The sequence below is a fragment of the Schistocerca serialis genome, chromosome 5 (genome assembly GCF_023864345.2).
Source record: "Schistocerca serialis cubense isolate TAMUIC-IGC-003099 chromosome 5, iqSchSeri2.2, whole genome shotgun sequence".
Lineage (NCBI taxonomy): Eukaryota > Metazoa > Arthropoda > Insecta > Orthoptera > Acrididae > Schistocerca > Schistocerca serialis.
Window position 1 is genome coordinate 312,253,139 of NC_064642.1, and position 15,664 is coordinate 312,268,802.

Sequence of the window (15,664 nt, forward strand, 5' to 3'; positions counted from 1 at the left end):
ACTCCCAGCCGTCGACCAGTACTTCCACTAAAAGACCTTCCAAGAAGGCTCATAAGAAGCACAGTTCTCCTTCTCCTCCACGGCACATTTCTTCTCCTACGCCACCCAGCGGTTGCCACCCCAGGCTGTCATCCGTTTCGCCTGGCCGCACCGCTGGTAGCCGAACATCTGGCCGTTCACCGGCGGAGGAAGCTCCTCCTCCCGGCCATCTTAACGAGATGGCCGATGAACCTATAGAACCGATGGACGATGACTGTCCGCTTACTGATAGCGGCGGCAGTTCTCGCTCGAAGCCAGGCCCTCAGCGGCCTTCGAGGTGACCCCTTCTTTCATCTTCCTTTTCTTCTTATGATGGCACTTATTCACTGGAATATTCGCAGCATTCGCTCCAACCGAGAGGACTTGAAGTTGCTGCTCCGTTTGCACCGTCCGCTCGTCGTAGCCCTCCAGGAAACGAAGCTCCGCCCATGCGATCACATTGCCTTGGCACACTACACCTCTGTGCATTTTGACCTACCCCCTGTGGTAGGTATTCAGGCTCATGGAGGGGTTATGTTGCTGGTCCGGGATGATATTTACTACAATCCCATCACATTGCACACTGGCCTGCAGGCAGTTGCCGTCAGAATTACTCTCCCCACTTTTACATTTTCTGTTTGTACCGTTTACACTCCATCGTCGTCTGCCATTACCAGGGCAGACATGATTCAACTTATTGCTCAGCTACCTGCACCATTTTTGTTAACTGGAGACTTCAATGACCACCATACCCTTTGGGGCTCTCCAGCATCCTGCCCGAGGGGCTCCCTGTTAGCAGACCTTTTCAACCAGCTCAATCTTGTCTGCCTCAATACTGGGGCCCCTACTTTTCTTTCGGACACATCTCACACCTATTCCCATTTAGACCTCTCTATATGTACTACCCAACTTGCACGCCGGTTTGAGTGGTATGCCCTTTCTGATACATATTCGAGCGACCACTTCCCGTGTGTCATCCATCTCCTGCATCATACCCCCTCTTCGTGCTCAGCTAGTTGGAACATCTCCAAAGCCAAATGGGGGCTCTTCTCTTCCAGGGCGACCTTTCAGGATCAAACCTTCACAAGCTGCGATAGTCAGGTCGCACAGCTCACGGAAGTCATTCTCACTGCTGCTGAATATTCCATCCCTCACACCACTTCTTCTCCACGTCGCGTACCGGTCCCCTGGTGGACCGCAGCATGTAGGAACGCTTTACGTGCTCGTCGACGTGCTTTACGCACCTTTAAACGCCACCCTACAGTGGCGAATTGTATCAATTATAAACGATTACATGCGCAGTGCCGTTGTATTATTAAAGGAAGCAAGAAAGCCAGCTGGGCTGCTTTCACAAGCACCTTCAACAGTTTTACTCTTTTTCCTGTTATCTGGGGTAGCCTGCGCCGTCTATCTGGCACTAAGGTCCACTCACCAGTTTCTGGCTTGACGGTCGCGAATGACGTCCTTGTGGCCCCTGAGGATATCTCCAATGCCTTCGGCCGCTTTTTCGCAGAGGTTTCGAGCTCCGCTCATTACCACCCTGCCTTCCTCCCCCGAAAACAGGCAGAGGAGGCTAGGCCACCTAACTTCCGCTCGTCGAATCGTGAAAGTTATAATGCCCCTTTCACCATGCGGGAACTCGAAAATGCACTTACCCGGTCACGGTCTCCGCTCCAGGGCCTGATTCTATTCATATTCAGATGCTGAAGAACCTTTCTCCTGCGGGTAAAGGTTTCGTACTTATAATCGCATCTGGATTGAGGGACATGTTCCCGCATGCTGGCGCAAGTCTATTGTTGTACCGATTCCTAAGCCAGGGAAGGACAAGCACTTGCCTTCCAGTTATCGACCCATCTCGCTTACCAGCTGTGTCTGTAAGGTGATGGAGCGCATGGTTCACTCTCGTTTGGTTTGGCTGCTCGAATCTCGGCGCGTACTTACCAATGTACAATGTGGATTTCGTAGGCGCCGCTCTGCTGTTGACCATCTGGTTACCTTGTCAACCTTCATTATGAATAACTTCTTGCGGAAGCGCCCAACCGCGGCTGTGTTCTTTGACTTGGAGAAGGCTTACGACACCTATTGGAGGGCGGGCATTCTATGCACCATGCATACATGGGGCCTTCACGGTCACCTCCCTCTTTTTATTCGTTTCTTTTTAATGGATCGACAGTTCAGGGTACGTGTGGGTTCTGTCCTGTCGGACACCTTTCGCCAGGAGAATGGGGTGCCACAGAGCTCAGCTTTGAGCGTCGCTCTCTTCGCCATAGCGATCAATCCAATAATGGATTGCCTCCCAGCTGATGTATCAGGCTCCCTTTTCGTGGACGATTTTACCATCTATTGCAGCGCGCAGCGTACATGTTTCCTGGAGCGCTGTCTTCAGCGTTATCTTGACCATCTTTACTCTTGGAGTGTCGCCAATGGCTTCCGGTTTTCTGCCGAGAAGACGGTCTGTATTAACTTCTGGCGCTACAAAGAGTTTCTCCCACCGTCCTTACGACTCGGTCCCGTTGCTCTCCCATTCGTGGAGACAACAAAATTTTTAGGTCTTACATTTGACAGGAAACTTAGCTGGTCTCCACATGTGTCTTATTTGGCTGCCCGTTGTACCCGTTCTCTAAATGTCCTCCGTGTTCTCAGTGGTATATCGTGGGGAGCGGATCGAACCGTCCTACTTCGCCTATATCGGTCGATCGTCCGCTCCAAGCTGGATTATGGGAGCTTTGTATACTCCTCTGCACGGCCGTCCATCTTACGCCGCCTCAACTCCATACAACATCGGGGTTTACGTCTTGCGATCGGAGCATTTTATACTAGTCCCGTCAAGAGTCTTCATGCTGAAGCCGGTGAATTGCCACTGCCCTACCGGCGCGATATACTGCTTTGTCGGTATGCCTGTTGGCTACTGTCAATGCCCGACCACCTGTCTTATCGTTCCTTTTTTGACGACTCCCTCGATCGTCAATACGGGTTGTATGTCTCTGCCCTGCTTCCCCCTGGAGTTCGCTTTCGTTGCCTCCTTCAACACCTTGATTTTTCACTCCCTGCAACCTTTAGAGTTGGCGAGAGCCACACGCCACCTTGGCTCCAGGCCGAGGTTCACGTTCACCTTGACCTCGGCTCGCTCCCAAAGGAGGTTACCCCCGGTTCGGTATACCGCTCCCGTTTTGTTGAACTTCGTTCGAAGTTCATTAATATGACCTTCATTTATACAGATGGCTCTAAGACCAATGACGGGGTCGGTTGTTCTTTTATTGACGGGGCACAAAGTTTCAAATACCGGCTCCATGGCCATTGTTCGGTCTTCACAGCTGAGCTCTTTGCCCTCTACCAGGCTGTTCTTTACATCTGCCGCCACCGACATTCTGCTTATGTCATCTGCTCTGACTCCCTGAGCGTCATCCAGAGCCTCAGTGATCCGTATCCGGTTCACCCTTTCGTGCACCGGATCCAACACTCTCTTCAGCAGCTGGTGGACGACGGTTCTCCGGTTAGCTTTATGTGGGTTTCTGGCCATGTCGGTATCCCTGGGAACGAAGCTGCAGATACCGCGGCCAAGGCTGCGGTCCTCCAGCCTCGGACAGCTTCTTGTTCTGTCCCTTCATCAGATTGTAGCAGGGTCATTTGTCGGCGCATTTTATCGCTGTGGCATGCCGATTGGGCTGCACTTACGGACAACAAGCTTCGGGACTTGAAACCTCTTCCAGCGGCTTGGACGTCCTCCTCACGCCCCTCTCGGCGGGAGGAGGTAGTTTTGGCCCGGTTACGAATTGGACACTGCCGGTTCAGCCATCGCCATCTGCTGACGGCTGCGCCAGCGCCGTTCTGCCCATGTGGGCACTTGCTGACGCTCCGCCACATTTTAACATCCTGTCCGGATTTTACTCCACTGCGTCTTGATCTTGGCCTGCCATGTACTCTCGATGCCATTTTAGCGGATGACCCAAGAGCATCTGCTCGCGTTCTTCATTTTATCAAATTGACCAACCTGTCCAAGGACATTTAATTATGCTGTTTTTTTTAATCCTATGCCTGTCGATCTTTTATCGTGTTTTCCCTTTTAGTTGCTGTTTTAAACTTGTGCCTCGCGGTGCATTCCTAATGTAGTCTGGGCACTAATGACCGTTGAAGTTGTGCGCCCTAAAACCACACAAAAAAAAAAGAAAAAAAAAAACTGCCTGACAGAAAAGTGAAGCACCCAGAAGGGGAGGAGGAAACAAAATGAAGCGTCATAGGCTGAGAGGGTGTATGATGTTATTGCAATGTTTACAGTATTGAGTCGGATTTAAAACTAACTTGGAAGTAAGAACCCACTTATCTGTATGTTACTGCAACTGTTCTGACGTTTATGCAGCACTAATTTGAGTGGGAATGGTGTCATAAGGTCATTGTGTCCTCTCCTGAGACAACTGGCCTGCAACTGTTATAACTGGTCCTTCGTTCCCCAGATACGGATCCTGGGATGATGGTGACACCCAAGTGTGTCTCACACATTATATCAGAATCTTGCAGGTCACAGGAGTATCTCAACACTTATGTGGACTCACTATGATGCTAACAGCTCACAGAAACAGTGCAATCTGTGGACGAGCATTGTCCTATTGAAAATTGCACCACAATACTGTAATGTGAAAAGTAACAAGTGAGGATGCAGGATGACTGTGGCGTACCATTGCACCATCAGATTTCCCTCAATAACTGGCAGAAGTGACTTGAAGTCATGCTCGATGGATTCCCACACCGTGATGCCAGGAGTAACATCAATGTGCCTCTCCAAAACTTTGGAAGAACCATACATATATTGTGGTGTGCGTACTGTAAGACCTTCGGTACGCACACCATCAGATTATTTGATTTGTCGCTCTAACGAAGTAGGCGAGTGTCAGCAATATGTCTCGTGGTCTTATCGTGGCGTGTTTATCTTCTGCCGTTAGGTCAGACGATAGAAATGCCACTTGCACGCTTAGAGTAGCAGATTGACGGCGACCAACTTTAAACAGAACTTGATTAATTTTCACACACATTTATTAAAATAATAACAATCGTAAACCTTACTTAACTTGATTCTGGATGCTATTTACAATTGACAATCTGAAGTTCCTCTGGTCTTGGTACGTTAATCTTATTCTCACATATCTCTGATACTCGACAAAGTGTCTATACATTTCTCTTCATGGCTATGTACAGGAATATGATAATCTTATTAGGCGCAGACTGAAACTTGACTATAGACTGGTACAGACAAATGTAGACTGGTGCAGACAAATGCAGACTGACTAATCGGAGGTCTGTACACTCGTTATAATACCTTGCGCATTCAGGTATCGCTGCGCGAGTGTGATCCGCGAGGAGAAAAGGTTTTACGTTAGCAGCAATCTCATTGGCTGCGTTACATATTAATATGCGGATCGGCGGAAGCAGAATTTGGTCCGTCTCTAAGACAGCGCCATCTCGTAGTGCGGAGATGGACGAGCGCTGCACCTGCGCTGTTGTGCTTAGTGGGGCGCGCTCTAGTGGGAAAGTTGTGTACGCGCTGGCTATGTGGAACTATGTACACAACATCCCTCCCTTCCGAGGGAAGAAAAAAAGCTTTTGAAGTTTGCTTAAAAAGCCTTTTTTTTCTGCTTCCTTGCTTTCCGGCGTGCATATGTCTGTGGGTGCACACATGTTGCTCCCAGTGACATTCGCCTGCGGTCGGCTAGGAAAACCCACTCAAAACCTATGGAACAGGGAACCGGATAAGCAAAAATTTTGTTACATAATTGCATTTCAACATCGGTACATTAGTCAAAGCTTAAATCTAATTCTTCTTCGACGTCCATCTTCTCTGGGGATGTTGGCTGTGGATGGTTGGTGTAGTCGGCTGCCCATGAAGGTGCTGCGTCGGCGGCGGTGGCTGCATTGGCTGTGACGGCGGCATCGGCTGCCGGTGATGGCGTCTGGAATCCTGCGAGCTGCTCGAGGTTAACATCGTCTTCTGAGTCTGCAAAATGAAACAGCCTAGGAGTTCTGCCTATATGTGACTGCTGTCTTTGCTGCCGTAATTGATTAGTATGGCGAATAACTATGCCATTTTGCGTTCTTATTCTATACATGACATTTCCAATATATTCTAGAATGATTCCTTGTGTCCAAGTACGCTTTCCTCGACTGTAGACAGTTACGAGGACTTTGTTGTTTACGTGGAATCGTCGTCCTTTCGATGTTCGGTGATCATTTTCTGGATGCATTGTGGGTTTTAGGATAGACATCAAAGTCCTGTGTTGTCGCCCATGCAGTTTCTCTGCTGCTGACTGTGCCTCGTGCGGAGTAGCTCTGTATTGTGACAGAAAAATTAATAAGGAAGTCTCTTTGTTGTACTGTTGCACCAACTTTGTCATGTGTGCCTTGAATGTTCGTACGAATCGTTCGGTGAGTCCATTAGCCTCAGGGTGAAATGGTGCCGTCCTGTAATGTGCAATTCCGTTCATCTGACAGAATGACTGGAATTCTTGCGACGTAAATTGTGTGCCGTTATCGGTCACTATGGTTTGAGGCAATCCTTCAATGGAAAAGATCTTTGACAACGCTTGCATTGTTGTCGCTGAAGAAGTTGTAGTCATTTGTAGTACAAAAGGGAATTTTGAAAATGCATCAATGACAATTAACCAAGAAGTTCCAAGAAAAGGACCTGCATAGTCAATATGCAATCTTGACCAAGGTTCTGTTGCCTGTGGCCACGGAAAATATTGTCTTGGCGGAGCTGATTGATGCATCTGATATAATTTACAGTTAGAAAGCATTGTTTCAATATCTTCATCAGTGTTGTTCTAGTAGCAATGTTCTCTGGCCATGCGATTCGTGCGTACTATACCCCAATGACATTGGTGTAACATTTTTAACACTTTATTCCTGAGAGCTTTGGGTATAACTACTCTTGTTTTTCCCGTTTCACTGTGAACTAATATGATGCCTTTGTGCACTGTGAGAGCATGTCTCATGTTCCAATAAGATTTCACTTCTGGCTGAGCTAACATGTTCTTATCGGTTGGCCATTCTGCAAGAATATACTGCTTTATCTTCGATAACACTGGATCTTTGGGCACTAACTTAGCTATTAAGGTGGCATTGACGGGGAAATTTTCCACGACGTCCTCACTGATTACATCTATCTGGAAACATACGTCCTCAGATTTGTCAAAATGTTCATCTTGACCCGCCGGTAGACGTGAAAGTACATCGGCGTTGGCATGTTTTGCTGTCGGTGTATATAAGATCTCGTAGTTGTAATTAGACAGTAGCAATGCCCTACGTCGTAAACGCTGTGCTGTCTTAGTGGATACACTATTATGTGGTCCGAATATTGTCACCAATGGCTTATGGTCTGTGAGCAGAATAAATTTTCGTCCATATATGTAGTCGTGAAACATCTTCACTGCAAAGATAATTGCTAGTGCCTCTTTTTCTACTTGGCTATAGTGTCGTTGACTTGAGTTTAATGTTTTCGATGCGTATGCAATTGGTCATTCAATTTCTTGATGCTTATGAGACATGACTGCACTGATCCCGTAATCTGACAAGTCCGCCGCAATAGTGATCAACTTTTGCGGGTCATATGTCGTAAGACATTTTGTGTCTACTAAACTTTGTTTCAGTTTGTCGAATGCGCGCTGGCATTCTTTGGACCAATTCCACGCGACTCCTTTGCGAAGCAATCTGTGCAACGGTTCGGAAATTTCGGCTGCTTTCGGTATGAATTTCCGGTAATAATTAATTTGGCCTAATAAAGCTCTTAGTTGCTTCAAGTTTTTCGGAGCTGGCAATTTCTGTATTGCTTCTATATGCTGTGGTGTCGGACTGATTGCGTTATTTGACAATATATGTCCTAAATACTGAATTTTCTTGACAAAAAATATACATTTGTCCTTGTTGCACCTGAGATTGGCCTTTCTGAGAACCTTGAACAGTTCGTCCAGGTTATCTAGTAAAGCTTGTGGAGTTTTTCCCGAGACGATTATGTCATCGAGATAGTCAACTGCGTTAGGACAGTTTCTAATTAATTGTTCCAAGTAACGTTGAAAGATGTTTGGTGCACTAGCGATACCAAATGGTAAGCGCTTGTATCTGTACAATCCAAATGGAGTATTTATGACCATAAACTTTTGTGTATCTTTGTCTAAAGGGATCTGCAGATATGCTTCCTTTAAATCCAGTTTGGTGAAATACACACCCCCTGCTAATTTATACATCAGTTCTTCCGGTTTCGGAGTCGGGTATATATCTATAGTGCACTGTGAATTGACGGTATTCTTGAAATCTCCACAGATACGTAATGATCCATTTGGCTTTTCTATGACAACAATTGGTGTTGGCCAGGCGCTACATGTGACTGGTTCGATAATACCATTGCCTTCTAAACAGTCAAGTTCTTGTTTTACGCGTTCTTTCATTGTGCAAGGGACAGTTCTAGCTTTGCAAAACTTCGGCACTGCATTCGGTGTCAGCATAGTGTAAGCCTGGTAATATGTTACACTGCCTGTTGCGGAGGAAAAAATATCATCGTACTTCTGCGACACTGTTTGTAATTTTCCTTTCGGAACTTCATGTGTGACCTGTTTCGCTTCATGGATTGTGAAGGCTAATTCGTTAAAGAGATCCAGACCCAGCAAGTTTGATGCCTTATGGGTGTTAACTACTGCTAAAGTAGCTGTCTTGGTAAACTGTTTGTAAGTTACTTCCGTCGTCAGTGCGCCTTTGACTGGAATTTGTTTATTACTGTAGCTGTACAGTGAGCTGTCAAAATGCTGCAATTTAGGAGAACCTAGCCATTTATGCGTGTGCAGATTTATGATAGACATCGACGATCCTGTGTCAGTCTGGAATTTGATAGGTATTTTGTTCACCAGTAATGTGACATACAAAGACTTGTTCCTGTTATGTGCAACAGCATTAACTTCATGTTTAACTTTTGAAACCTGAATATAGTCTTGCCTATTCATATCGTCACACGCATTGGAGGTATACTGCTTAAAATTAAGCACTTTCTTATTGCTAAACTTATTTCTAGACTGTACACTTTTCTTAGTACACACTTCTGATTTGTGCCTTTTTCGTTTGCAAAAGTCACAATGTGCGTTACGATAGTAACAATTGCCTCTGTGATGATTGATTTCACATTTAAGACATGATTTCAACTTTGAGCTTGGGTGTGTGATCCATTCTTAGATCGCGTGAGCCTAGCCTTGCTGTCCTGTTTACGGCCTTGGGTATGCGGGCCGCGCTGCCCCGTTTCGCGTGCCTGTGTCGCGAACATGTCACAGCCGTCGTCTTGTACCACACTCAGAGAAGCTTGGCTTTGTTCGTGTGCTCGAATGATTGGTAAACAGTCTTGCAAGGACGCATTGATTAAACTAAGGAGCTCTTTCCATAAGTTCTCGTCTGGTGAATGCCTTATGAGCATATCACGTATTAAAGAATCAGCATAGGACTTTTTACAATTTTCGTTTCACAAATAAATTTGCAGTTCCTAGTTAATCCTTGCAACTGAGTAATCCATTCCGTGTATGTCTGCTGTGCCTTTTTCTTGCATAAGTAAAATTTATGCCTTGCAGCCGCGACATGCGTTTGCTTGTCGAAGTATTTTTCGAGCAAGTGTTTAATAGCTGGGAATGACAAATTTGTCGGTTCACAAGTCGGACTCAGTTTTAAGAGAAGGTTGTAGATAGCTGCGCCGCAATTTGCCAAAAAATAAGATCTTTTTTCTACATCACCTGATATCTGGTGTGTGAGGAAGTGCTGTTCCAGGCGTGCCGCATAGTCCGGCCACGCTTCTTCCTTGCTGTTGTAAACTGCGAAAGGTGGTGACGAAACTTTAATTTGTAGCGGAGATGCTACGGCAGGCTGCAACTCGAAATGTTCCACTCTTGTAAGCTACGCCTGTTGCGTCTGTTGTATTTGTGCCATGAGGTTTACGATCTGCGCTGTGAGGTCCATGGTTATCTGAAAATTCCAAGTGCGACTAGATTACTGCAATAATGATATCTTAGCTGCAAGAGAGAGGGTTAACAGTCAAGTATGTAGCTTCCCTAAGTCCACTGTAATTCCATTTTTATTGCAGGCTCACACGTAGTCATCCGTAATTGTGCTGAAATCATCTGTTTCCTTAGTACCTCGCCGCCAATGTGGTGTGCGTACTGTAAGACCTTCGGTACACACCATCAGATTATTTGACTTGTCGCTCTAACGAAGTAGGCGAGTGTCAGCAATATGTCTCGTGGTCTTATCGTGGCGTGTTTATCTTCTGCCGTTAGGTCAGATGATAGAAATGCCACTTGCACGCTTAGAGTAGCAGATTGACGGTGACCAACTTTAAACAGAACTTGATTAATTTTCACACACATTTATTAAAATAATAACAATCGTAAACCTTACTTAACTTGATTCTGGATGCTATTTACAATTGACAATCTGAAGTTCCTCTGGTCTTGGTACGTTAATCTTATTCTCACATATCTCTGATACTTGACAAAGTGTCTATACATTTCTCTTCATGGCTATGTACAGGAATATGATAATCTTATTAGGCACAGACTGAAACTTGACTATAGACTGGTACAGACAAATGGAGACTGGTGCAGACAAATGCAGACTGACTAATCGGAGGTCTGTACACTCGTTATAATACCTTGCGCATTCAGGTATCGCTGCGCGAGTGTGATCCGCGAGGAGTAAAGGTTTTACGTTAGCAGCAATCTCATTGGCTGCGTTACATATTAATACGCGGATTGGCGGAAGCAGAATTTGGTCCGTCTCTAAGACAGCGCCATCTCGTAGTGCGGAGACGGACGAGCGTTGCACCTGCGCTGTTGTGCTTAGTGGGGCGCGCTCTAGTGGGAAAGTTGTGTGCGCGCTGACTATGCGTAACTATGTACACAACATATATACATATCCACAGGTCACACTGCCATACTTGCTGACAATGTCCATCCAGGATAGTGCAGAACTGCGATTCATTGCTGAACACAGTACAGCACCATTCATCTCCAGTTCATGTTTCTTGGTCATGGACATCTCCAAATACACTTGTTTGTGTTGTGGTAATGGCAACCTACACATGGGACGGTAATTCCGTGGTACAGCTCCTTCTAGCCTCTGACCAGTGGTGTAAGATGACACAGAATGTTGCAGAGAGTCTATTACTTGCCCTCAAATGGCAGGAGCAAATGTGAAGAGGTTATGATATGTTTGGTGCACAATATGATGAACCTCCCTCACAGTTGTCAGATGTGACCAACCGGAACGATGAGTGTGCTTGTTCCCTATCTCATGGAGATCAACATCGGAGCTCTGTCATATCTGAATAGCCCATGAATTTGAATATTACACTTTTTGGCCAGACGGCCAAATAGAGACCCACAATGAGGCTCTATGAAACTATTTTAGATGCTGTTAATGCTGTCTCGGAGAATATGTGGCATCTTCTTGTACTTCACAATCATCACTCAACCTCTGACATTCATGCCCATTATATGTCCTACCAGACCTAGTAACAAGACTAAACGTGAACAAAACTAAAGCACTCTGGTGGTTGTTCTTCCTGTCATTAAATAATTGCAACTCTTATCATCTGGATAGCCGCCAATCGTGTGTACATGTATGAAATTAAATTAACATCTGATCATGTCTTCTAGGTGCTTCACTTTTTTTGTCAGGCATTGTACATATCCTATTGTTGTGAGTGACAATTGACACCAGAGAGACCTTAAGACCAACGAAGTTTCTGCTTATACTGTACGTTAGAACTTTTATAACATCATAAAAAATATGATAACCACTACTGAGTTCTGGTTGTGTTAATGGTGGTTTCCATAGCTCCAGAAAGCTTGGACCTATAATGGAACTGCCAATGATGCCCAAGAGGTTGAATCCTTCTAGTATCATTTTAATATTCCACATGTGGTACTTCCCCAGGAAGCTCTTTTATGTGAGTGTCTCAAGAGGGCAGCCACTCTGTGTTCAATTCTGAGTCCAAGGGGGAAGGCTGTCAGAAGTGAGCAAAATGTTCCAAATACTTTGTGAACCAATGCGTGAACAGAAACTAGACATACTCTCCTTCGGCCAGTCGTACAGCATTCCTGAAATGACAAAATTTCTGCCATCAGTTGTAATTATTGTTTATTTTGCCGTGTTGTCAAATTTTGCTTATTAAGCCATTTTCAAGTGGTAGTTGACATGCCTGAGGACAAGCCACCAAGCTGTTCAGCCATCAGCATACGGCAAGAAAACATAAAACTTAGAAATAAAAGTTTTATGTTTGCCAGGTAGTGAAGCTAAAAATAGGAATTCGATCTCATTAGCAATGTGCAAAAGTGTCTTGACCAATAGCAGTATAGATTAGAAAATGACTTCTAGGGAAGGAAGTATATGACTGTAAAGGTATTGGACATCAGACAGATGACCAACTGTTTCATTCACAAACTGAAAGTTTCTTGTGGCAAAGTAGTAAAAAAGGCTTAGTGGTGCTAAAAAGTGGCCAAATTGAACATGTGCGATACAGGACCATCTAAGATGACTAATGACTTTCATCTCTGTTTTTGACTAATGTTACACTAATTCCTGCATGAAGAGCAAATGACAACTTCAATACTTAGAAGCGATTTATTATTTCCAGACAAGTAAAATTTTAATGATAAGGTTTTTGACTATCAGAACTTTGAGGACATTTATCATAAACATTACAGTGGTATTACTTTTTACCAAGTTTTGTCACTTTCGCTGCAGTGTGGCACCTATTGATACTTAATTGTCACTATTTGTTGATCTGTAGATAGTGCACCTCACATATCAATTTTGTCTAGAGTGTTCATTTCTGGCCCAGTTCACACCCTATTGTTTGGGTAGTTGGTTGGTACAGTGTGTGCTGACTTCCTGTAACATGCTGCCCATAAAATACTTACTTAGTATAGAAAAATCAGGTAAATTACTCCTATTCCAATAACTATCAGTTTTTTTTATTTTAATTATTGAGTGGAAAATGGGTTTTGTGTTGTGTTTCTCCATTATTCTGGTAATCTTGTCTGTGGGTGGCCCTGCGCATAAGGAATGCCAGTCACCTGGTTTTTCTTCTGGAGTGTTTCCTTTTTTCTTCTTGTTCAGCTGGAGAGCTCATCTAGTAACTGTTCTTGTGAAAGGTTTCATACAGATGCTGTAACTGGTAGGCAGACTTTCCTAGTCGCATATGGCTAGCGCTCTATATATCTGGGTGGGAAACACAGATTTGCATTGTACCGGATGGTGGCAGTTGTGGTGTTCAGGTACAGATCTATGGGTCTTCTTCCTGTAAATGCAATGTCCCAGCTTACACCATCAGGGTTCTTATTCATCAGAATGCCTAGGAATGGTAGGCATCCATTTTCTTCTACCTCCCTTGTGAACTTGACATTGTTGTGTGTACCATTAAGGTGGCTCAGGAACTCTTGTAGCTTTTCTACACTATACAGTCAAACCACAAATTGGTTGTAGAGGGTATCCAGTGGCAACTCTGTCTGTCGGTCTGTAAAAATTTCCACTGTATTGGAAGTAGGTGATGGTGAATGCATGTCGAAACTGTTGTCACTCTCAAAGTGATTATCCAGTAATAATAAAGAACCTTCTAGTGGTAAATGCATCAGGAGAGACATGACAGTGAAGGTGAGTTGGAGGTCACCCTTGTCCAGATGTCTCTCGTAAAGCACTTTCACAAACTCTGTTGAGTTCTTGATGTGGCATGTACAGTGGCCCAAGAGAGGTTTTAGCAGTTGTGCCACGTGTTTGACTGTGCCACCAACCACGACATTTCCTCTTCTTGAGACACACGTGTGGCTCACCCATTGGGCTCTCTGTAGAGGAGTCTGTGGTCCAGCAGCTATAAAGAAACAGACCAGATGCGAATCAGACATTGCCTGGAATTGATGGAAGGAAACTTGTCAAAACGTTGCCACAACCTGATGCCACAACTTGGCTGATGACCAGACAAGATTTCATCTGTGAAATATGCCTAGAAAGTGTAGATTCCCTTATTGTTGCCATTGTAATATAAGTATCCTCTTGTTAAATAGTACTATCAGGAACTAATGAAAATATTAACAATATTAATTACTGCTTAATTTAAATTTTGTGATGTCTGCAGGAACCGGATGAAAGGTCGCACAACATTATGGGTTCCTGGGTGTGATCATGCTGGAATTGCCACACAGGTTGTTGTGGAGAAGAAGTTATGGAAGGAAGAAAAGAAGACTCGCCATGATATTGGGAGAGAAAAATTTATTGAGAAAGTATGGCAGTGGCGCAAGGAGTAAGTTTTTTTATCGAGTTTCTGCTGTTGGGAGAGAGAATGTTTGGTTGCTCAAAAAGCTATACAGAGTAAAGAAGGCAGAGTTGTCAAGCTGTATACAGATTAGAAAACAATATAATCTGTGTTCTTAAATGTTTGTGTCTTTAACAAACAAAAATGAAGAAAGGTAATCACTTACTTGTAGTTGGATGATGAGTAGTGTGCAGTGCCACAGATAACAGTAAAAAAAATTTATACTAGCCTCTGCCTTTCTTTGTTTTGTTCTTTTTTTTTTTTTTTTACTCCAGATAAAGTATACACATTTCTGTCCTTGTAGAATAAAGTATAACATACCAAAGGCTTTTTTAAAAGTGGAAGGTGCCATGTACAGAGCCAGACATTTGTTGTGTTTGGACAAAGGAGTAAATACTTACAGACTCCATTTTGCCCTTACACTACATAACTACTACTACTACAGTTGTTGTTGTTTTCTAAATTCAAAATTACTATTTTGTGATTCTTTCCTATCATGTATCTGCATTTTTCTCCCTCTTTAATAAACTGAATCTCAACAAGATTTCAATTCTTAACTGTTCTTGTTACAAAAATTGGGACGGTTTTTATTTTAAACATCCATTTGTAGATTTTGCACTTATTTGATTTTTTTTTCTTCACTCTTCGTGGCTAACGATGTCGTGCATGAAGACATGGCATTTATGTTCAGGAGGCGAGGCTTATATAACCTAGTCATCATCCCTGTTTGTTTTCCATGGTATCTCCAAATTACAAATTCTGAGATGGTTTCTTTAGCAGTGCAAACTTTGATTTCCTGTCTTATTCCTCTCTAACCGAGTTTGTACACTATCTCTAATTATACAGACTTTTAATGGCTCGGTAAACTCTACATTTCTTCCTCACATTTTATTACTTTTTCCTGATGTAAAAGATTTGCTGAGGCTTTCTTGTTGAAAAATGTGTTGTTTTTCCAATTTGGTACTCTCTTTAGTGATGCTGAAGGTGGAATTGTCTCAAATTTAAGGTTACTTTGAACACTGTAGAGCTGTATGAGGCATGGTCATATTGGATATTATGTGACCTTGTCTTCTTCTGACCATGTGTGGGGCATCTGAAGCAGCACAGTGTAGTGGTGCAATAGTTACAGCTCTGTGCTCTTAAGAGAAGTAGGGTTCAAATCCATGTACAGCCACACAGAGTTATATTCTAGGTGTTTTCCATAAATCACTTAAGGCAAATGCTGGTATGGCCTTTTGAAAAAGGCAGTGTAATATTTTATTAGACCCAAAAAAGTCCCTCAGCTACCTGAGTTTTTACTTTTACTACGTAAAAATGGCA

The 15,664-nt window shown here is 43.9% G+C and overlaps 1 protein-coding gene across 1 annotated transcript in view; it reads left to right on the plus strand.

The window, feature by feature from the left end:
- Positions 1-15,664, plus strand: part of LOC126481218 (valine--tRNA ligase) — a 209,189-nt gene that overhangs the window by 40,616 nt on the left and 152,909 nt on the right. Inside the window, exon 4 of the mRNA XM_050104822.1 lies at positions 14,168-14,332. Within this exon, the coding sequence (XP_049960779.1) occupies positions 14,168-14,332 (165 nt within the window). The remainder of the gene's footprint in view (positions 1-14,167; positions 14,333-15,664) is intronic.